Source organism: Hyperolius riggenbachi, chromosome 7, assembly GCF_040937935.1.
Source record: "Hyperolius riggenbachi isolate aHypRig1 chromosome 7, aHypRig1.pri, whole genome shotgun sequence".
In the NCBI taxonomy this organism is placed as follows: Eukaryota; Metazoa; Chordata; class Amphibia; order Anura; family Hyperoliidae; genus Hyperolius; species Hyperolius riggenbachi.
In genome coordinates this window covers 11142020-11165738 of record NC_090652.1, presented here as the reverse complement: position 1 = coordinate 11165738, position 23719 = coordinate 11142020, and the positions used below count along the sequence as shown (strand labels likewise).

General features: G+C 45.2%; 2 protein-coding genes across 2 annotated transcripts in view; one reads left to right on the top strand and one right to left on the bottom strand.

Moving 5' to 3' along the window:
• The window catches only part of WDR24 (WD repeat domain 24), a 40166-nt gene that overhangs the window by 2903 nt on the left and 13544 nt on the right, over nt 1–23719 (top strand). Inside the window, exons 3-4 of the mRNA XM_068246438.1 lie at nt 632–809; nt 9120–9792. Coding sequence (XP_068102539.1) covers nt 632–809; nt 9120–9792 — 851 coding nt within the window. The remainder of the gene's footprint in view (nt 1–631; nt 810–9119; nt 9793–23719) is intronic.
• On the bottom strand, nt 14192–22246 carry FAM187B (family with sequence similarity 187 member B). The gene is made up of 2 exons (XM_068246437.1): nt 21266–22246; nt 14192–14580 (listed from the first exon to the last, which is right to left on the bottom strand). The coding sequence occupies exons 1-2, from the start codon at nt 22108–22110 to the stop codon at nt 14247–14249; spliced, it is 1179 nt and encodes a 392-aa protein (XP_068102538.1). The 5' UTR covers nt 22111–22246; the 3' UTR covers nt 14192–14246.

Sequence of the window (23719 nt, the reverse complement as noted above, 5' to 3'; positions counted from 1 at the left end):
CTTGCACGCGTTCCTGAAATCCGGACGGCAATGCGTGCAGTGTGAACGGGGCCTTAATCGCTCTATGAAAAATCAAGCAATGTATGGGCATTTTAGACCATAAAAGTAATTGTAAGGCGGTGGGTAAAAATTAATCAGTGATATCCACCTGATTACCCCAACAGCAGCTTCAGTAGAGTTATCTCGTGTGAGATAAGTGCTCTGCTTTTGACCTTAAGTCGGCAGAACTCGTGCTGTAAATTCTTGGAATGCTTTTATCTCTCTCTACTAGCAGAATATATAGAACCTGAAAGCAGAAGTCCTCTGTTATTGTCTCACACTGCCCCCTAGTGACAAATGGCCATAAATACATATTACATCAGTACTAATTAGAAGCAAAGGAAATGTAACAAATAAGAAATAAAATAAAAAAAAAGTTCTAAAATAAATTGTCTTTGAGCACTTGCAAGCCTCTAAATAAATTACTGCTAAAGGTTTACAAATGGGAGGGACTGAAAATAATAAATACTATTTTTAATGCTCTGTTGTCTTCCATCCTGGTCACCAATGTAGCGTTCCATATGTGTAGAGATGCAGTGTAAACGGTCTAGCTGTCATTATTGCTTGCCTTACCGTATAATGCTATTTACAGGTCAGTCGGAGAGCGTCAGAGACGTACAGTTCAGCATCCGCGATTATTTCACCTTCGCGGCTTCCTTCGAGAACGGCAATGTACAGTTGTGGGACATCCGCAGGCCGGACCGCTATGAGCGAATGTTCACCGCGCACAATGGACCCGTGTTCTGCTGCGACTGGCACCCCGAGGACAGGCAAGTATACCCATGAGTCTCCTTTTGTGCTTACATCCAGCGTTTAAAGCAGTGGTCCTCAAATTAAGGCCCGCTGTCCGAATGTGGCCCCCTGAGGCTTTTTTACCAGCCCCCACACACAAAAATGTATTACATATAGATGCGGCAAGCTACATCTTTAAATATTGGTGGTCCACATATAGAATAGCAGTGCTGGCACCACCCATCCACATGGAAGCCAGAAAGCAGTCATTCGCTGGTTTCCAATCACATTGCACATCAGATGACACTGCTGTCCACTGCAGGTTGTTGTCACCTGGGTATGCTTCACTGTCTGGCCCACAAAGCCTTCTACATCATTTTATCTGTACTCCGGCCCCCCAGCAGTCTGAAGGATGTTGACCCGGCCCTTGGCCAAAATGTTTGGGGACCCCTGGTTTAAAGGGTACCTGAAGTGAGAGGGGCTGCCATATTTCTGTTTTTTGGCTGCCCTGCTGATCTTTTTGGCTGCGGTAGTGTCTGAATTACACACCTGAAACAAGCATGCAGCAAATCTAGCCTGACTTCTGCATGCTTGTTGAGGGGCTGTGGCTAAATTATTCTTGATTATTACTGGCAGAGGATCAGCAGGACAGCCAGGCAACTTACCTTGTTTAAAGTAAAACCGAGGTGAGAGTAAAATGGAGGCTGCCATATTTATTTTCTTATGAGCAATACCAGTTCCTGGCTATCCTGCTGATCCTCTGCCTGTAATACTTTTAGCCATAGCCCCTGAACAAGCATGCAGCAGTCTAGGTGTTTCTGATATTATTGTCAGATCTGGCAAGATTAGCTGCATGCTTGTTTCTGGTGTGATTCAGACACTACTGCAGCCAAATAGACCAGCAGGGCTGCCAGGCAACTGGTATTGTTTAACAGGAAATAAATATGGCAGCCTCCATGTACCTCTCACCTCGGGTTCCCCTTTAACCGGTTTAGAACCACCGATGGTGAAAACTACACCGCATTTGTGTCTGTCTAATGGTGCCTAATGGTGCCCATACACGGTACAGTAAAAATGTTAGATTTTCCTGTACATTCGACCAAAACGATCAAATTGAATAAAAGTAGAAAATAATATTTTTATTTTTTTTTTTTCAATAAAGAAAAACAAACGATTATCCCGTTTTTTTTTTTTTTTTTTTTTAATTAAAATCCGATCAAATTTGTTGGAAAAATCTTTATTTGATCTAATGGAATAATTGAACAAAATAATCTGAATTTTTTTTTTAGCAAATTGTAATATGTATGGGCACCATTCGCCTGATGTGGCGCAGTTTTAACGCCGGCATGGGATGCGATCACACTATCCCGCCGGCACTGAACTCACGTGTAAAGACAGCGGAGTTCTGTACATTGGTCAGGGGCAGTTTTCCTTGGTCCCAGGCCTCCTGATCACTGTGACCCAATCGCAAAAATGCAGAATTAAAAAAAGGTTCTGGTACTTGAAGGGGCCAGAGCCTGCCACCCCCAATCCGTTTTAGTGCTGAGAATTAGGAAAGAAACAACCCTGAAATATGGATGAAAAATGACAAATACTTTATTTTTGTCCACAATCTGTACAAGCAACAACTACAAGGGCCACAAGTCTAAAAACGTGTAAAATGAGTGCTCAGTCTGCCTCCGGCCCCACATCACGGTCTCTGAAATGATGCTCAATAGCCGTAAAAATAGAACAGTTTTGGGGGCCTTGTAATCAGCGTACGTGTTTTTGCGCTTCCGGTGAACCAAATGACGTCTCTCTCTGCTACCGCTCAGATTCCCGGCGGCGTTAAATACTACTCCGCCTCCAAGTGTTGCAACTCGGAGGGAGATGTAATTCGAGGTCCAGCGATCGCTGTAACTCCAAATTATCCTTATGCGCCCCATAGTGGAACCCAGCTTCGGCATTAAAGAACAAGCGACACCCATGCTAACCTAGAAATAAAAAACACATATATAAGTAGATAAATACTTCTTCTACTTACATAACAGATGTATTGTCCTATCCACGTAATGATTCCTGTGAATTTTATAAAGGAAAAGCAGAAAGTCCTATTCTAGGCAGTGGCCATCTTGCCAAGCTAATGCTGACATCATATCCTCCCTGAATCTTGTTCCCTCCTCCCTTCTCTTGCTCATTGTGTATTCATTAGCTGCCCTCCTCCCAGAGTCTTCAGACACTCCCACTGAGGTGTATACTAACAACTGCACTGTCTTATCCTCCAATCCCTGAGTCACCTCAGCCTTGCTTGTAAACACAAGTAATCAGAGGGTGTTTCAGATAAGCAGCTAGGCAGGGAAATAAATGGAAGAGGAGGAATATATTATAGATAAAAAGAACTCCCAGCATTCAACTCTTTGGCACTGTTTGGCACTAGGGCCAGTGCTCCTAAAGTATGTGATCACTACAAACCATAACAGCAGAAACTGTTTTGCAAGTTTTGAATGCAGGATTAGCATCTTTATCACTTAATACACTCAGACCAGTTGCTGTTGAAATTTGATTTTTATGGTGACAATGTCGCTTTAAATTGCTTCCTTATCTATCTTGTCATCCACACGGGCACATTTTTCTTTTCTTTCTTTAACTAGTTTAACTTGATTAAGGTACTAAAATTGAAATAGAAATTGATGCAATATAAGCTCCTCCATCTGTTCCGTTGTATGGAAAAAAAAAGTAAAAAATAAACATTGAGGATATTATGCTTAGAATATTTTGACTACACTTTGTATGGTAAATTCTTCCTGATATGTCATGTATGATTCTGGTATGTGTAACGTATCCTCAATAAAAAAAAAAATGTTGTACCCCCCCAAAAAAATGCAGAAACCACCAGCTTTGTTCTAATCCCCTCCCTCCTCCAGACGCAGAGAAATGCAGTAAAGCAGTATCTTACCTGTTCCAGTGCCGGGTCCGATCTGCTACCCTCCTTCTCCATCCTGGTCTTCAGTCATCACGCAATGTGCAGAAGACCAGGGCTGAAGTGAGGGAGATTGAGGCACTTCAGTAGAGGACTGATTGGTCGAGCAGTTAGTATTTTACCTATTCCAGCGCTGGGTCCACTCTGTCCTCTCCTGCAGCTGCCCTCCTCTATTCTGGTCTTCAGTCATCACGCAATGTGCAGAAGACAAGGGCTGAATAGAGGTAGACAGAGGGAATTCTGTAAGGGACTGATTAGACGAGCAGTTAGTATTTTACCTATTCCAGCGCTGGGTCCAGTCTGTCCTCTCCTGCAGCTGCCCTCCTCTATCCTGGTCTTCGGTCATCATGCAATGTGCAGAAGACCAGGGCTGAAGTGAGGGAGATTGAGGCACTTCAGTAGAGGACTGATTGGACGAGCAGTTAGTATTTTACCTATTCCAGTGCTGGGTCCAGTCTGTCCTCTCCTGCAGCTGCCCTCCTTCTCCATCCTGGTCTTCAGTCATCACGCAATGTGCAGAAGACCAGGGCTGAAGTAAGGGAGACAGAGGGGATTCAGTAGGGGACTGATTGGACGAGCAGTTAGTATTTTACCTATTCCAGCACTGGGTCCAGTCTGTCCTCTCCTGCAGCTGCCCTCCTCTATTCTGGTCTTCAGTCATCACGCAATGTGCAGAAGACAAGGGCTGAATAGAGGGAGACAGAGGGGATTCTGTAAGGGACTGATTAGACGAGCAGTTAGTATTTTACCTATTCCAGCGCTGGGTCCAGTCTGTCCTCTCCTGCAGCTGCCCTCCTTCTCTATCCTGGTCTTCAGTCCTCACGCAGTGTGCAGAAGACCAGGGCTGAAGTGAGGAAGATTGAGGCACTTCAGCAGGGGACTGATTGGACGAGCAGTTAGTATTTTACCTATTCCAGCGCTGGGTCCAGTCTGTCCTCTCCTGCAGCTGCCCTCCTCTATTCTGGTCTTCAGTCATCACGCAGTGTGCAGAAGACCAGGGCTGAATAGAGGGAGACAGAGGGGATTCAGTAGGGGACTGATTGGACGAGCAGTTAGTATTTTACCTATTCCAGCACTGGGTCCAGTCTGTCCTCTCCTGCAGCTGCCCTCCTTCTCTATCCTGGTCTTCCGTCATCACGCAGTGTGCAGAAGACCAGGGCTGAAGTGAGGAAGATTGAGGCACTTCAGTAGGGGACTGATTGGACGAGCAGTTAGTATTTTACCTATTCCAGCGCTGGGTCCAGTCTGTCCTCTCCTGCAGCTGCCCTCCTCTATTCTGGTCTTCAGTCATCACGCAATGTGCAGAAGACAAGGGCTGAATAGAGGGAGACAGAGGGGATTCAGTAGGGGACTGATTGGACAAGCAGTTAGTATATTACCTATTCCAGCGCTGGGTCCAGTCTGTCCTCTCCTGCAGCTGCCCTCCTTCTCTATCCTGGTCTTCAGTCATCATGCAATGTGCAGAAGACCAGGGCTGAAGTAAGGGAGACAGAGGGGATTCAGTAGAGGACTGATTGGACGAGCAGTTAGTATTTTACCTATTCCAGCACTGGGTCCAGTCTGTCCTCTCCTGCAGCTGCCCTCCTCTATTCTGGTCTTCAGTCATCACGCAATGTGCAGAAGACCAGGGCTGAAGCGAGGAAGATTGAGGCACTTCAGTAGAGGACTGATTGGACGAGCAGTTGGTATTTTACCTATTCCAGTGCTGGGTCTACTCTGTCCTCGCCTACAGCTGCCCTTCTCCTTCTCTATTCTGGTCTCCAGTCATCACGCAGTGTGCAGAAGACCACTGCTGAAGAGGGAGACAGAGGGGATTCAGTAGGGGACTGATTAGACGAGCAGTTAGTATTTTACCTATTCCAGCGCTGGGTCCAGTCTGTCCTCTCCTGCAGCTGCCCTCCTCCTTCATCCTGGTCTTCAGTCATCATGCAATGTGCAGAAGACCAGGGCTGAATAGAGGGAGACAGAGGGGATTCTGTAAGGGACTGATTAGACGAGCAGTTAGTATTTTACCTATTCCAGTGCTGGGTCCACTCTGTCCTCGCCTACAGCTGCCCTTCTCCTTCTCTATTCTGGTCTCCAGTCATCACGCAGTGTGCAGAAGACCACTGCTGAAGAGGGAGACAGAGGGGATTCTGTAAGGGACTAATTAGACGAGCAGTTAGTATTTTACCTATTCCAGTGCTGGGTCCAGTCTGTCCTCTCCTGCAGCTGCCCTCCTTCTCCATCCTGATCTTCAGTCATCACGCAATGTGCAGAAGACCAGGGCTGAAGTGAGGGAGGTCGCGGGGCTTCAGGAGGGGACTGATTGGACCCAGCGCCGAAGCAGGTAAAATGCTTACTGCGCTGCTGCTGTACTTTGCAGTCCCTGCTGTCATTCACAAATAAACTAGCTGTGAGGCTGGGCGCTGTACCGGGTGCACAGCGGTGAGAGGATACACTGTGCCCTGCCGTGTGCCTGTCGGCCTGTTCCCACTAATCACCGCTGTGCATACGTTCCCCTGTCATTGTGGTCCTGTGTGTTGCTGCTACCACCATCCCCTGGCTTTACTGCATGGGACACTCGGCCGGTGTATAGATCTGAGTCCCGGCAGAAGCTGGCTACCATTGGACTGCAGTGAGAATCCTGCCTAGCTACAGGGAGGGTTCCTCATTGGTCCGCCACTCGGTAAAACAGTGAGAATCCTCCCTGTTGTTAAAGTGGACCCAAATTAAAAATACAACATTTCAGAAATAAAATCTATTTTCTAACTTATAATAATCAATAGCAGCCTTTTTTCAGCTGCATGACGACAAATATAAAATATTTTACATTTATTGGAGGAACCCCTCCCTTCCTTTCATATTGCCGGGACAGAATCCGGCAGACTGGTGGAGGAGATAAAAAAACAAAAACAAAACACAGGCTGCTACTGATGTCACAGGGGAGGTGATCTCAGCTTGTGTGAGATTTCACATAGACGACGCCCATGAGGGAGGGTAGCGGATGACAGACACACCCATGATCTAAAACCTCCTACTAAGCTCAGAAGAAATGGCTGCCACCTGTATAACCCTAGTTATGAAAAGGGAAGGGTGAAAAGCATGCACTGAAATGCTCATCTTTGTATGTGTCAGAGTGGTGCAACTAAATATATTGAATAAAAAAAAAGTTTGGTTTGTGTCCGCTTTAAAGAGGAACTCCAGTGAAAATAATGTAGTAAAAAAAGTGCTTCATTTTTACAATAATTACGTATAAATGATTTAGTCAGTGTTTTCTCATTGTAAAATCTTTCCTCTCCCCGATTTACATTCTGACATTTATTACATGGTGACATTCTTACTGTGGGCAGGTTATGTAGCTGCTGCTAGCTGTTTTGGCTGTTAGAGACAGCTGTAAACAGCTAATTCCTGTCTGTGAACATTGTTACATTGTGGCAGTTTGCCCAGAGTACCGCGGTACTCAGAGCTGCTTGTGGGAGGGGTTTCAGCACAAAATCAGTCATACAGCGCCCCCTGATGGTCTGTTTGTGAAAAGCATTATTTTTCTCATGTGAAAGGGGGTATCAGCTACTTATTGGGATAAAGTTCAATTCTAGGTTGGAGTTTCTCTTTAAAGCGGACCCAAACCAAACATTTTTTTTAATTCAAAATACTAAGTTGCAGCACTCTGACACATACAAAGATAAATATACACTCCTTCAAGCCTATGAGCATTTCAGTGCATGCTTTTCACCCTTCTCTTTTTATATCTAGGGTTATACTGGGGGCAGCCATTAGCAATTCCTCCTTTGCTGGACACCATCTACTCCACCAGTTTGCCGGAAAAATCCCGGCAATATGAAAGGAAGGGAGGGGTTCCTCCAATAAATGTAAAATATGTTATATTTGCCATCATGCGGCTGGAAAAAGGCTGCTATTTATTATTATAATTTAGAAAATAGATTTTATTTCTGAAATATTGTATTTTTAATTTGGGTCCACTTTAAGCAGGATTCTTATTGTTTTTTTCCAATCCAATGGAAGCCTGTTTCTGCCGGGTCTCCGAGTTGACTGTCCCATGCAGTGGAGCCGGGCGCAATGACAGCAGCGGCGCAGGACCCGAGATATCCGAAGATCCAGGCGTCTATCCTTGTAGGCTGTCATTGATCCCATCAGCTTTGTCTGCAATCTGGGAAAAATCGCGCAGGTTCTAGATTTGCGTTCCGTTTGCCACAACTGATTGGTTGCAGACTGACAGGTGCTCAATGATCCTATAGATCACATAGAGCTCACTAAGATCAGCACTGTTGAGAGAGGTAAGCAATCATAACATGGAGAATTACCTTAAAGGACAACTGAAGTCAGAAGAATATAGAAGCTGCCATATGTATTTACTTCTAAACAATACTAGTTACATGGCAGCCCTGCTGATCTATTTGGCTGCAGTATTGTCTGAATAACACCTGAAACAAGCATGCAGCTAATCAAGATCTGACAATGTCAGAAACACCTGATCTACTGCATGCTTGTTCAGGGGCTATGGCTAAAAGTATTAGAGGCAGAGGAACAGCAAGATAGTTTGGCAACTGGAATTGTTCAAAAGGAATACATATGGCAGCCTCCATATCCCTCTCACTACAATTGTTCTTTAAACGACAACTATTTTTTTTTTTAATTCTCTGTATTAGGGTGCCAGGGGCACTGTATTTATTACCTCAGTTCTGTCTCATCCTTCACTGCTAACACAGCTCACAAATACTGCACTGTGTTCTCCTCACAGCAGCCAGGAGAGGCTGAGGAGGAAAGCTGATCAGAGGAGGTAACCGGTAGCTAGATGTGCAGTAATATTCATGTAATATAACTAGCAGCCAGGGAGACATGTATACACCACTCCTGACTGACTGCTTGTGAGGTTTCACTTCTGGCTCTGCAGCATGTAACAAAGCTCTGGCTGCTCCGTGCTGTCCATGCTGGGAGGGAAATATTGATAAAGATATACTGATAATGGCTTTCTGAACAGTCAGTTAAGACAATAAACACACATTGCTGAAAATGTAACCCCTTATCACCACCTGAGTAAGATTCTTTCAACTGGGCGATTACTAGACTATATTCGGAGGAGTTGAAAGCAACCCCCCCAGTGCAGGAACATGGTCCAGTCCTGCAGAGCCCGATAGGTTTTGTACCTGGAGGTGTCAGGATGATTTTACAGCAGAGAGGCAGAGCTATGTGAGGAAAGAAATTTCTCCTAGTACTCGTGGTAATGTGTGCCCTAGCATACAACTCCCCAAAAAAAGTTGCTGTAATTAATACTTGTCCTTTTACGTCGCCACTTTACCAAGCTTCTTTGCGGTACAGTTCTGCTGAAAATAAAGTGTTGCATAATAATAAAAAAAAAAAAAATCCTGACACTTTTTGTTTCCTACAGGGGGTGGTTGGCAACCGGTGGACGTGACAAGATGGTCAAAGTGTGGGACATGAACACCAACCGAGCCAAAGAGATCTATTGCGTTCAGACCATTGCCTCCGTGGCTCGGGTGAAGTGGCGGCCCGAGAGGAAGTACCACATAGGGACCTGCTCCATGATGGTGGACCACAACATCTACGTGTGGGACGTCCGGCGGCCTTTTATCCCCTTTGCCACGTTTGAAGACCACAAGGATGTGACGACAGGCATTGTATGGAGACACTCCCATGACCCCTACTTCCTGCTCTCCGGGTCTAAAGACAGCACCTTGTACCAGCACATTTTCAGGGACGCCAAAAGGCCCATCGACCGGGCCAACCCCGAAGGCCTCTGCTATGGCCTCTTCGGAGATCTGGCCTTCGCGGCCAAAGAGAGTCTCATGTCTTCGTCTTCATCCTCTAGCGACTCTAACCGGAAGATCTATGACAAGCGGCACCCCATCTTCTTCCTGAGGAAGCCGGACCCCATGGAGCAGTTTGAGAACATTTCCAGCGTGCTGAGCGTTTTCGAGGCAGTCGGGGGAGACATGGGCTCATTTGTGGCCACGGCGGAGCGATATATACTGGCGGGGCGACCCCTAGCCGAACTCTGCGATCACAATGCCAAGGTGGCCAGGGAGCTCAACCGATGCCAGGTAAGCTTCAGCAGACATGTTAGAGAGGAAGTATTTATACAGCGCTGACATCGTCCACAGCGCTTTTCAAAGTATATAGTTGCTTAAAGGGATACTGTAGGGGGTCGAGGGGAAAATGAGTTGAACTTACCCGGGGCTTCTAATGGTCCCCCACAGACATCCTGTGTTGGCGCAGCCACTCACCGATGCTTCGGCCCCGCCTCCAGTTCACTTCTGGAATTTCTGACTTTAAAGTGAACCAGAGACGAAGCACCCTTGTGTATTTTACCATAGAAATCAGTGGGAACATTAGAGAAAACATTTACCATGCTCTCTGTTCCATCCTCACTGCTAAAAGTGTCTGTTATCTAGCTGAGATAAGAATCCCGGACTGAGCATTGATTCTGGCTTTGCTATAATGACTCAGCTATAATGATTTCTGAGCAAAGCCAGCAGGGGGCAGGCTTGGACTTGAAGACAGCAAAGAACACAGTCTCAGCTATAATTATTCTGTAGCAAAGCCAGACCGACTGCTTAGTCGGGATTCTTATCTTAGAGGTGATAACAGGCAAATTAAACAGAGAACAATGTAACAAAGAGCAGATTAGGTGTTTACTGTCATGTTCCCACTGATTTATAAGGTAAAATACATGAGGTTGCTTCATCTCTGGTTCTCTTTAAAGTCAGAAAACCACTGCGCCTGTGTTGCCGTGTCCTCGCTCCCGCTGATGTCACCAGGAGTGTACTGCGCAGACACAGACCATACTGGGCCTGCGCTGTGCGCTCTTGGTGACATCAGCGGGATCGAGGACACGGCAACGCAGGCGCAGTGCTTTTCTGACTTTAAAGTCAGAAATTCCAGAAGTGAACCGGAGGCGGGGCCGGAGCATTGGGGAGTGGCTGCGCCAACACAGGATGTCTACGGGGGACCATTAGAAGCCCCGGGTAAGTTCAGCTCATTTTCCCCCGACCCCCCTACAGTATTCCTTTAAAGAGCGTCTGAAGCGTCCTAAAAAAACCTTGCTTTTACTTTAACAGACCTCTTTAGAATTAACTTCATACCTGAAATGCTGCATCCCCGCGGCTGAACGTTCACTTAATAGCCCCGAAATCCCCGGGGGAAGATTTGGGGCTCCTTCCGAGTAGAGGCAGAGCTTTGGGCAGTAGCTCTCTCTACTCCCGTCAATCTGCGCTGATCTCTGCCTCTCTCCATCCCTATCAGTCTTCTTTCACTGAGAGGGGCGGGGAGAGGCGGTGTTCAGCGCTGATTGACTGTACTGGAGGCAGAGCTACTGCCCAAAGCTCTGCCTCCCCTGGCAGCAAAATCCAAGACTTTGAAAGTTGTGGATTTTTGCCCCGGGATTTCAGGGGTTTTAATGGAGAGTTCAGCCGCGGGGATGCTGCGTTTCAGGTACAACATTAATTCTAAAGAGGACTGTAGTAAAAATATTTTTTTATGACGCTTCAGACTCTCTTTAACTGTCTCTCAGAGGAGCTCACAATCTTATCCGTACCATAATCATCTGTTCATCATAGTGTAGAACAATTTTATGGGGAAGCCAATTAACTTTATCTGTGTGTTTTTGGGATGTGGGATGAAACTGGAGTGCTGGGAGGAAACCCACGCAGACACGGGGAGAACATACAAGCTGCATGCATATAGTGCCCTGGCTGGGATTTAAACCGGGGACCCAGCGCTGCAAGGCCACTACGCCACCCTACTGCCTACTTTGGACTTAAACTCCCTAACAATCCAGGCCCTTTCTTACCAAATGAAGTTTTTTTCCATCCTGATAGCAACCTACCGGTATTTATCTAAGGTCAGCTCCTTGTTTCATAGATCATAAAAGATCATCTCACCCTCATTTAACCTGCTGAGCGGTCTGGACGAGCTCAGCTCGTCCATCACCGCCGGAGGTCGCCGCTCAGGCCCTGCTGGGCCGATTTTAATGAAATAAAAAGCAGCACACGCAGCCGGCACTTTGCCAGCCGCGTGTGCTGCCTGATCGCCGCCGCTCTGCGGCGATTCGCCGCGAGCAGCGGCGAAAGAGGGTCCCCCCAGCCGCCTGAGCCCAGCGTAGCCGGAACAAAAAGTTCCGGCCAGCGCTAAGGGCTGGATCGGAGGCGGCTGACGTCAGGACGTCGGCTGACGTCGATGACGTCACTCCGCTCGTCGCTATGGCGACGATATAAGCAAAACAAGGAAGGCCGCTCATTGCTTGTTTATTCTGGGCGCCGGAGGCGATCGGAAGATCGCCTCCGGAGCGCCCTCTAGTGGGCTTTCATGCAGCCAACTTTCAGTTGGCTGCATGAAATAGTTTTTTTTTTATTTAAAAAAAACCCTCCCGCAGCCACCCTGGCGATTTAATCAGAACGCCAGGGTGGTTAAGCAGTATCTAAGTAATAAGGTAGATAGAATTCCACATGTTGGATGTCCATAGACCTACCTCAACAGAACTCCATCCTGGAGAAGATCGAATCCATCCTTTTCTCTCCATTGTCAAAGCTATGAAATCCAAGTAACGAGGTACAGAGAATTCCACATGTTGGATGTCCATAGGGCTGTCTAGACCTACCTTAAAGTGGATTTGAGGTGAACTTTTACTCATTGCATAATTGTGTTCCTTTCCTATTGTTTGTAGGGCATTCCTCAAGCCAAATACTTTTTTTGTTTTTGTTTTAATACTCTTAATTCCCTATAAACTAAAAAAGCCACGCCCACAGGTTTTTCAGAGAACCAAGGCACTTTCAGACAGTAAGGGCTCATGGGAGATCAGTCTGGGCAGAAGGAGGGGGAGGTATTACTAGCCAGAGACTTCAGAGGCAGAGGGGAGGAGGAGGGGGATTAGGTTTTTTTTTGCTCAAGATGCAGATAAGCCTGCCCCTGTGTAATGTTTACAAACAACATGGCTGCTGTCATTGTATCACAGGAAGAAATAATTATATTCTATTAAAGCTTTTTGCAGCTAGATTTGCTGTGTAAACCATCTAAACTTTAGATAAGCTATATAGACAAGTTACTTGTTAGTTAGTTTTTCATCTCGGATACGCTTTAACAGGACTCCATCCTAGAGCAGATCGAATCCATCTTCTCCTCTCCATTGTCAAAGCTATGAAATCCAAGTAATGAGGTAGAGAGAATTCCACATGTTGGATGTCCATAGGGCTGTCTAGGCCTACCTCAACAGGACTCCATCCTAGAGAAGAACGAATCCATCTTTCCCTCTCCATTGTCAAAGCTAGGAACCCAAGTAAGGAAGGAGAGGGAATTCCACATGTTGGATGTCTGTAGGGCTGTCCAGGCTTACCTCAGCAGGACACCATCCTGGAGAACATTGAGTCCATCTATTCCTCTCCGTTGTCAAAGCTATGGAACCTTATGAAGGAGAGAGAATTTCACACCTTGGATGTCCATAGGGCTGGCTGGGCTGACCTCGTCCTGGAGAAGATAACGTCTATCTATTCCTCTCCATTACCAAGTCATGGAAGCAATTAATAAGGGAGAGAGAATTTTATACGTTGGATCTATTCCTCTCCATTGTCAAAGCTATGGAACCTAATGAAGGAGAATTTCACATGTTGGATGTTCATAGGACTGTCTAAGCTTACCGGGCTCCATCCTGGAGAAGATAAAATGAATCTCTTCCTCTACATTACCAAAGTCATGGAACCCAAGCAATGAGGGAGAAAAAATTCCTCATGTTGGATGTCCATAGAGTTGTCTAGGATTACCTGAACAAGTTTTAATTGTGGAGAAGACCTACTCTCATCTATTCCTCCCCATTGCCAAAACTAATTGGAGTCTGCAACCCTCTAGAAGTTCTATAGCAAGATTGATTAGATACCACGGCTTGTCGCTATAAGTTGGCTGATGTACTTTCACCAGCGTGGTTGAAGCTCGTTAACTACAATGTATGACCACCCCCAGGGCTGAAAGAGCTGATGGTTTAGTTAAAAAAAACAAAAGCAAAAACTGCCACCTGGTCCTGCACACTGCTATCTATCAAAAGGACATCCACTTTGTAATGCCTGCCAAACGTTAGTCAGAATTTCACTTCGATCTAATCAGTCCATGGAGCCGACCTACCTTGTGTCAGCAGTCCAGACTGGGGGTGGCTTGTGATATGGTAGGACCAGAGGCTGAATACGCAGCTGGCAAATCTGCATACGTGACATGGCGTGATGCAATCATATCTCTACGGAGCAGAATTTCAAAAGAATGCTTGTAACATCTTGTGGAACCCATGCCATGAAGACCTGAAGCTGTTCTGATGGTAAATGGAGGCCCTACTCTGTAATGGTGTTAGCACAGGGTTCCTAATAAAGTTATCAGTGTATCTGCTTTCCCACAGATACTTTATAAAAATCCTGAATTACGTTTTGTGATCATTTAAACAAAAACACCTCAAACACCTACAAGTCTAGATATCGCAACATTTACTAAAAGTTTAGTACAGGTGACACTTGCGGATCATTTAGGGGATGACCCGAGGTCTGATCGTCCGCAAGACTTGGCACAAGGAGAAGATCATGTAGGAGAAGAGACAAACGCCCAGAACAACAAGGATGAGTTCCATGATGGTGAAACCCTTCTCCTCTTCCTCTTTCTTCACCTCTGGGAACATGACCTGAAAACTCTTGACCAGATTCCGTTCCATGTAACAGTGGTAGGTCCCAGCTGTTGTTCCGTCTAGTTGGTGAATGTAGAGGGTGCCACCTCCAGTGGAGTTGTCCAGGGTGTACGAGGAGGTGCTGGTGAGTATCTGGAGCCTTGTGATGGGGGAGCTATCATGCTCCCAGTATACAGGCCTGTGGATGAAGAAACATCTTGTTAGGTCAGGATGACAGCATTATTGTGGATGGATGCATTATTACAATAGCTCATCACCAGAACTTCAATATGGGCCATCAGCAATGCCAGTGATGTTTTATATACAAGCAAACCTTGGTTTTTGGATTACAATACAATAACATTTGTAAAGCGCTGTTCTCCCATAGGACTCAAACAAACCATTCTCCCAGGTTTAGGACAGTGTTTCTCAACATATTATCAGGGCGTTTGAGTCGGAGCAATTTTGGGTACCTGTAGTCGGAGTTGGAGTCAGAGTCGGTAGTTTCCTAAACTGAGTCGGATAATTTTTGTACCAAATCCACAGCCCTGCATATTATTGGTATGTACCGCTTTTAAAACCATGTACTCCCCAAGTACCCCCTAGCATAATGAAGATTATCACAAGTATCCCTTGACAAATAAATATATATTTAATCATAGTGCATAATTGGTTTTAAACAATTTCCAAGCATTTACTGTTGCTTTTTAATTAGCTAAAACACTAATTTGGTGTTTAAAATACGTTTTTATCATTTTCTAAAACTCTAAATGTGTTCTTGGTTAAGTATATCAAGCCCGAGTACCCCCTGGGGTATGAGTACAACACCTTGAGAACCCAATAGGTTTAGGATTTTTGTTTGGTCTGAGTCTAGGCACAGAGCCATTCCTCCATTTGGCATTACTCCCCTCTATCCCCCTGGAGATATGTACCCTCAAAAACCACCTACATACTTGCCTGCCATTGTATCTGGACTGGGCATGCCAGAAGTACGGTCTACATATCCAGTGCAATGAGACTACTTGTCCGTGCCTTCTTTCCTCCATGCAGGAGTGCTTTGTTCTATGGGACATGCGTAGACTTTTCTGGACCTTAGTCCTGTAAGTCCTGGATGCGCACTCGTCCACATCCAGGAGCTCAGGAAGTATATATGGACCCTGTACTAGAACTGTGGGCTGTAGGGGTCCAGGAAGCTTCTGGACCATCCCAGAGGCTTGCGGATCTAACTTCACTTCAGGTACCCTTTACACCTAGAATGCTCCACATCAGGGAGGTTCGTAAGTGGTCTGTGCCTTAGGGGCTGGTTCAGGTGGGCTTCTGCAGGTTGGCTAGTTTAGCCGATGCTTTTTTTCTGCAACCGAGGAGAAAAGCGATCGGCATCAGTTCCTGGCGGTAATGCTTCTCAGGCCGGGCAGCGTCCATAGCGGCTTCTGCACGCCCAAACCGGGCAGTGTCGGCACGCGCTCAACCAGGAGCCTTTTTCTCTTTGCAAAAGTGTGTTACACGATGCACGAACAGATGCTTGTGAGGTGGTCTTCTTTTGGCGCCAGATTAAAATGCCTGCCCCTATAAAGGTCGTCCTCTCCACACTGGCAGTGGTGTTCATCCTGACAGCTTAAAGAGAAACTCCGACCAAGAATTGATCTTTATCCCAATCAGTAGCTGATACCCCCTTTTTTACATGAGAAATCTATTCCTTTTCACAAACAGACCATAGGGGCGCGGTGTGGCTGATAGTGTGGGGAAACCCCGCCCACAAAGAAATTCTGAGTATGTATTCTTGGCAGTTTCCTGTCTGTGAGCCAGATTTATCAAAGCATTACCGACCGCTTTTTCTTAATCTGTGCTTACCAGCAGGGGGTAGTGTTCTGCACGTATGCAAGAAGCTCCCCAATGCTTTTTGCGGCAGTTCTGAGTGTTGTCTTTAGATTAAGGACAGCGCAGAACTGTCTCTGCTTAACCACTTAACCCATCGCGTACGAATTTCTCCGTCCCTTTTTCCATCCTTTCACCCTCAGGGACGGAGAAATCCGTACTTTCTGCGCTCCCGCTCGCTCTAGCGCACACTCCTGCTCGTAAACACGCCGCCGGCCGCTCGCCCGGAGATCAATGAACGGGAAAATCCATTCCCGTTCGTTGATCTAAGCCCCGCAATGGTCCGCTGTTTCTCCGCTAAGCAGCGCGATCATTGTGGGAAAAAAAAAAACTTTCTCAGCCTCCTAGTACTTCCTGCAAGCCTCCTTCCGGACGCTTGGAGGTTGCATTAAACAAAAAGTTACTGTTGCCATCTTGTGGCCAAATAGTAAAACTACACCCTATAGCATTTTTTACATACAAATAAATTAGTTTTACACAAAAAAATTAATTCCTTACCTCCTACACTCCCCAATTATTTTTTTTTTTTTTTTTTTTTGTAATTAAAAAAAAAAAAATTACAATTAAAAAAAAAAAACCTTACGGACTGAACTTTTTAAATGTTTATGTCAAGAGGGTATAACACTGTTACTTTATAAACTATGGGCTTGTAATTAGGGATGGACGCAAAACTGAAAAAAATGCACCTTTATTTCCAAATAAAATATTGGCGCCAAACATTGTGATAGGGACATAATTTAAACGGTTTTATAACCGGGACAAATGGGCAAATACATTTCATGGGTTTTAATTACAGTAGCATGCATTATTTAAAAACTATAAAGGCCGAAAATTGAAAAATAATTAAAAAAAAAAAAAAAATCCCACATTTTTTCCTATTTTCCCATTAAAAAACATTTAGAATAAAATAATTCTTGGCATAATGTCCCACCTAAAGAAAGCCTAATTGGTGGTAAAAAAAAACAAGATATAGTTCATTTCATTGTGATATAGTAATGATAAAGTTATAGACGAATGAATGGAAGGAGCGCTGAAAGGTGAAAATTGCTCTGGTGGTCAAGGGGTAAAACCCCTCAGTTAGGAAGTGGTTAAGAAGTGGCTGATACCACTTCTTAAAGGGAAGGTTCAGGGTGGCTGTTAAAAAAATAAAAATGCCCATCCACTTACCTGGGGCTTCCTCCAGCCCGTGGCAGCCAGGACGTGCCCTCGGCGCCGCTCCGCAGGCTCCCGGTGGCCGACCCGACCTGGCCAGGCCGGCTGCCAGGTCGGGCTCTTCTGCGTTTCAAAATGCGCCTCACGGGGGCGCGCTGACGTCATCGGACGTCCTCCGGGCTGTACTGCGCAGGTGAAGTAGTTCTGCGCCTGCGCAGTACAGCCCGGAGGACGTCCGATGACGTCAGCGCCCCCCCCCCGTGAGGCGCATTTTGAAACGCAGAAGAGCCCGACCTGGCAGCCGGCCTGGCCAGGTCGGGTCGGCCACCGGAGGGGACCGGGAGCCTGCGGAGCGGCACCGAGGGCACGTCCTGGCTGCCACGGGCTGGAGGAAGCCCCAGGTAAGTGGATGGGCAGTTTTATTTTTTTAACAGCCACCCTGAACCTTCCCTTTAAGCAGTCCTTGAGCAGGTTAGCTCTGTCTCTTCAAAGCTTCCAGTTTAATCATTCACTGCTCATATGTTTTGTTACGATGGTGAACTCCCCTTCACCCTGACAATGTTTATTTGTTGATGAAAAGGAGGAGGGAAGTTTTGGACTAGTGTATGTAAACACCAGAGCAGACATTGGAATTTTTTACAATTGAAGCTTATCTATCTGGAAATTTTGTCCCAGATAGTTAAAGAAACAAGTTATACACTTGTGTGTTCAGCTGACAGCAGGTGTGTTGGTTACCTCAGCAACAGCAATTCCCCTCACACACTGCACTTTCTGAGAGACCTTCCTAGCTCCTTCTAGTCCTTACAGTTTCCAACTGCCAAAAAAACATGCAGCAGCTACATCACCTGCCAACAGTAAACATATCACCATGTAATAAATGTCAGAATGTAAATCAGAGATTTAAAAGACTTTACAATGGCCAAACACTGACTAAATCATTTATACATAATTATTGTAAAAATGAAGCACTTTTTTTATTACATTATTTTCACTGGAGTTCCTTTTTAAGCTAGCCAGTGTGGTGAACCTTGCTCTGAACCTGTGTTCCACTCATCCGTGTTTGACCTGGCTTGTGTTCTTTGACCTTCTGCTGATCTCCACCTGCACCGATCTGTGGCTTGTAACCTCGACTTCTGCTGTATTACTGCCCACCCAGACCCTTGGCTAGTGTTCCGGAATCCGATTCCTCAAGTTGTCCGCCACTACCATCCAGACATCTCCATAATAGAGTCTCCTGTTCTCCTTGGCTACCGATGGGGCAATTCGGGGGAATGGTGACCTGGTGGCCACGAAGCATCAAAGTAGTCCTCTGCCCTCTAGGGGTAGCAGCCCATCATGCCTTGTGGGGTGCTCCGGTGAAGACCTGTGGCCACTTAGACTCGACGCCCTGGGAGAGCCCATGCTAACGACTTGTAGCTGGATCAACAGGTCTTGTCCTGAGGTTCTGAGAGAGTTTTGAGCCCCAGATCCTCTTACAGCCTACTGTTCCAGCGCTCTCTAATTATTTGACTCCATGCGAGTGAAGTAGGTTCTGGTCTCAAAGAGCTCATCTGATCTGTGTATGTATAAGTAAAGTCTGCGAATGCCCAGCTGAATGAAGCATAAGCATCTTCGTTTACTGGGCATGTGTGGACTTTATATGCAGATGCCCAGACTCTGCCCGGAAGCACAACCAGAAGATGAAGATGAGGGAGCCTGCGGTGGAACGGTGGGCTGTTGGAAGATCTATACTAAGATACAGGGCATCCGGAAAGAATTCACAGCGCATCACTTTTCCCACATATCGTTCTGTTACACCCTTATTCCAAATTGATTAAATTCATCATTGTCCTCAGAATTCTACACACAACACCCCACAATAACAACGTGAAGAAGGTCCACTTGAGGTTTTGGCAAAAGTATTAAAAATAAAAAAAAATGAGAAAATATATATCTATCTATATCTATCTATATATCTATATATATATCTATCTATCTATATATATATATATATATATATATATATATATATATATATATATATATATATATATATATATATATATATATATATATATATATATATATATATATATATATATATATATATAATTATTCACAGCCGTTGCTCAATACTTTTCTTTTTGAATATGATGCCTCAAGCTTGGAAAACCTATCCTTGGCCAGTTTCACCCATTCCTCTTTGCAGCATCTATCAAGCTCCTGGTGATGAGTGGTGCTTGGTTTCCTTCAAACATGTATTTCGTCTGGGCTCTCTAGCATACAGGCCTGATTGGTGGATTGCTGCAGAAATGGTTGTCCTTCTGGCAGTTCTCTCTCCACATAGGACCTCTGGAGTTCTGACGGAGTGACCATCTGGTTCATGGTCAGCTTCCTGACTAAGGCCCCTCTCTCCCGATCTCTCAGTTTAGAATGAAGGCCAGCTCCAAAAAGTCCTGGTGGATTTGAACTTCTTCCACTTACAGATAATGGAGGCCAATGTACTCACTGGGACCTTCAAAGCAGCAGAAATTTTTCTGTAACCTTTCCCAGATTTGTGCCACAAGACAATCCTGTCGCAGAGGTCTACAAGACAAATCCTTTGACTTCATGCTTGGTTTGTGCTCTGACATGACCTGTCAACTGTGGGACATTTATATAAAACATTTATATACCACTGCTACGCTGATGACGCACAGCTATACCTGTCCTTCAAACCAGGTGGAACAGACCCTACTCCAAAAATAAATTCTTGCTTAACCGAGCTACAGGCGTGGATGAATAACTGGTTAAAACTGAATGCTGACAAAACTGAGGTCCTCTTTGTCCAAAGCCAGCACTCGCCATCAAAACAGCTCTATCCTAAATCAACACCTATCAGGATTGGGAGTTCAGACATAAACAGCTCCAATCTTGTGCACAGCCTTGGCGTACTAATCGATGGGGAACTGAGTTTCAGAAACGAATTTCATCCGTAGTCAAATCTTCCTACTTCCATCTGAAGAACATTGCAAAAATTAAACATCTGATTCCCCCAGAGGATCTTCCAACCCTAGTCCACGCCTTCATCACATCACGGCTGGACTACTGCAATGCCCTTTATGCTGGCCTCCACAAAAAGGACCTGCTCCGCCTGCAATTAGTGCAGAATGCTGCTGCCAGATTGCTAACAAACCAGCCTCGCCACTGTCACATTACACCGATCCTTTGCTCACTGCACTGGCTACCAGTAAGATGGAGAATACTCTTCAAGATTGGACTGCTGACATTCAAATCACTGCACAACTTAGGCCCTGGATACATGAAGGACTTGCTGAAGCTGCACCACACCTCTCACAACCTCAGATCAGCAGGATCCATAAACTTGGTCACCCCAAGAGTGCACCTCTGGAGACAGAGCCTTTTGTCATGCTGCCCCTTTTCTTTGGAACTCCCTACCACCTGTTTAGCCCGGCTTTTCCGGACTTATAGAATTCTTCCTCTGTACCGTGATTTCCCAATTAACCAATAATTGGTCTGAGCCATGCTTATGCGCTTTGAGTCCTACAGGAGAAAAGCGCTTTACAAATGTTATTTGTTGTTGTGTGTGTCTTTTTCAAATCACATCCAATCAACTGAATTTACCCCAGTAGGACTCCAATTAAGCTGCAGAAACATCTCAAGGATGATCAGGGGAAATTTAGATGCACTTGAGCTCAATTTTGAGCTTCATGGAAAAGGCTGCGAATACTTATGTACATGTGCTCTCTCCATATTTTTTTTTTTTTTTAATCAGCCAAGAATGGAGGAAGTTAAAGGACAAGTTAGGAAATTGACTTTAGATCGGACGTAATGGCAATAAAACAGCACTCAGGCTACAGTTGGTAATCTTTTCTTACCGATAGATTGAAGACCGAGGACATGTAAGCACGGCATCCATAAGCTGATAGGTATGAATGTTCTCTACCAGCTCTATCAAGCTTTCCTGTTTCCTGGTAGACGGGTCCTGTTTGCAGTCCTCTTGGCACATCTCTATCCTGAGTTCCACAGGGTGGTTTATCTGGACATCTCTGAAAGTTGTCCTCAGGAGTCCACATGGTTGGGGCCTACTGACCAGCAGGGCATCTCGTGAGATTTCTGCATAACAGAAGCCCACCTTCTTCCTCTCACCCTGGGCTCCACATCGGTCGCAGGCTTGCCACTGACTCCAGACGGTGTAAATTTCCACCGTGTTTTCATTTCCAACGTCCATGGCTGAGCTGGAAAGAGGGTTCTGTCTTAAACCAGCATGAGTGATGTGAAGGGTCGTCACGTCTTGCACATCCACTTCATATCGAGCCGGGATCCCCCAGCCAGCCTTGCAGATGTACAAGCCAGTGTCCTCTACTTTCGGAGACAAGATCTTGAGGTGGCCCGAGTTCAGACTGGAGCGGGAGGCAAGGCTCTTGATCTTCATCTGCAGGTGATAATCCAGGTCGTCTTCTTCTGATCGCAACGAGCCACTGCTCTGTAAGAACGTCACTGGACGTGTGTGAGTATTAGAAGTATCCACGTACTGCCAGTACACGGAAGCATTCTCAGACTGGTTTCCGCATTTCAGGGTAAAGGTGTTGTCCGATGCAATGGGGACCCTGCAGGGGGCATCTGACCGACATTCAAAGGTGTCTCCTTCCAGGTATCCAGCAGATGTTGTCCCACACAGTACCGGTAATTGTAATAGCACAGTAAGTATCACCATTTCCATAGTTCTGCGGAGGGACAACCACAAAGTTTCAGGAAATTTTGCCAGACTTGGCAGAAGCAAACCACCTCCGTCTGCTGTTGTGGCTGATTGTGGTGGGTTAACGTCCTCCTAAAATGACCGGTAAAAGTGGGTGTGGCTGAATTCAGAGACTACTGCAAAGATAACTGGAGCAGAATTGGAGTAGTTGGCCAACGCAACCAATCAGGATCATTGTTTGACTCAGCAGCTGATCAGTTGCCCACGGCGGTTGGTACAGGTTTGCTCCAGTTTCCTATTAGGGTCTTCATAAATCATCCTTATGGTGCCCATACATGGTAGAATTAAAACGTTTGACTTTCCCGGTTTATTCAACCAAAACAGACTAATAGAGTGAAAATCGAAAATCTTTTTTTTTTGCAATTGAGGAAAAAAAATGAACGATTCCGATAGGACATGTTGGAAAAATCTGGGGGATTGTGAAATTGTATAGTGTATGGTGGGTTATGTAAGAAAATACAACTTTTTTCATATTTGACCGGTTTTCTCAGATTTTTGGAAAAATCGAACGTTCGTGTATGGTACCTCAAAGAGTTTTAAAAACTATTCAAGCAAACTGAATATTTGATAGAATTTCTCTGATGGAAAAAGTTGTACCGTGTATGAGCACCATTGCCGATGTCTCCACATAATCAGATGAGGCTTGAGGAGCATAAAACTAGATTAAACTATGACAATGGTAGGATTAGATTGTGAGCTCCTCTGAGGACAGTCAGTGACATGACTGTGCTCTCTAATGTGCTGCAGAAGATGTCAGTGCTATATAAATACATAATAACAATATGGTAGGACATTACACTATGACTATGGTAGGATTAGAGTGTCAGCTCCTCTGAGGACAGTCAGTGACATGACTATGTGCTCTGTAATGTGCTGCAGAAGTTGTCAGAGCTATATAAATACATAATAATAATAATAATAATATGGTAGGACATTAGACTATGACTATGGTAGGATTAGAGTGTGAGCTCCTCTGAGGACAGTCAGTGACATGACTATGTACTGTGTAATGTGCTGCAGAAGATGTCAGTGCTATATAAATACATAATAATAATATGGTAGGACATTAGACTATGACTATGGTAGGATTAGAGTGTGAGCTCCTCTGAGGACAGTCAGTGACATGACTATGTACTCTGCAATGTGCTGCAGGGGATGTCAGTGCTATATAAATACATAATAATAATATGGTAGGACATTAGACTATGACTATGGTAGGATTAGATTGTGAGCTCCTCTGAGGACAGTCAGTGATATGACTATGTGCTCTGTAATGTGCTGCAGAAGATGTCAGTGCTATATAAATACATAATAATAACAATATGGTAGGACATTACACTATGACTATGGTAGGATTAGAGTGTCAGCTCCTCTGAGGACAGTCAGTGACATGACTATGTACTCTGTAATGTGCTGCAGAAGATGTCAGTGCTATATAAATACATAATAATAATAATAATATGATGGTAGGACATTAGACTATGACTATGGTAGGATTAGAGTGTGAGCTCCTCTGAGGACAGTCAGTGACATGACTATGTGCTCTGTAATGTGCTGCAGAAGATGTCAGTGC

What these genes read in the sequence shown, in the direction of transcription:
- FAM187B (XM_068246437.1), bottom strand. Translation starts at nt 22,110, where the DNA reads ATGGAAATGGTGATACTTACTGTGCTATTACAATTACCGGTACTGTGT. An exon ending in CCTCGGTCTTCAATCTATCG is followed by an intron (nt 14,581 to 21,265) that starts GTAAGAAAAGAT and finishes CTTCATCCACAG; the next exon opens with GCCTGTATACTGGGAGCATG.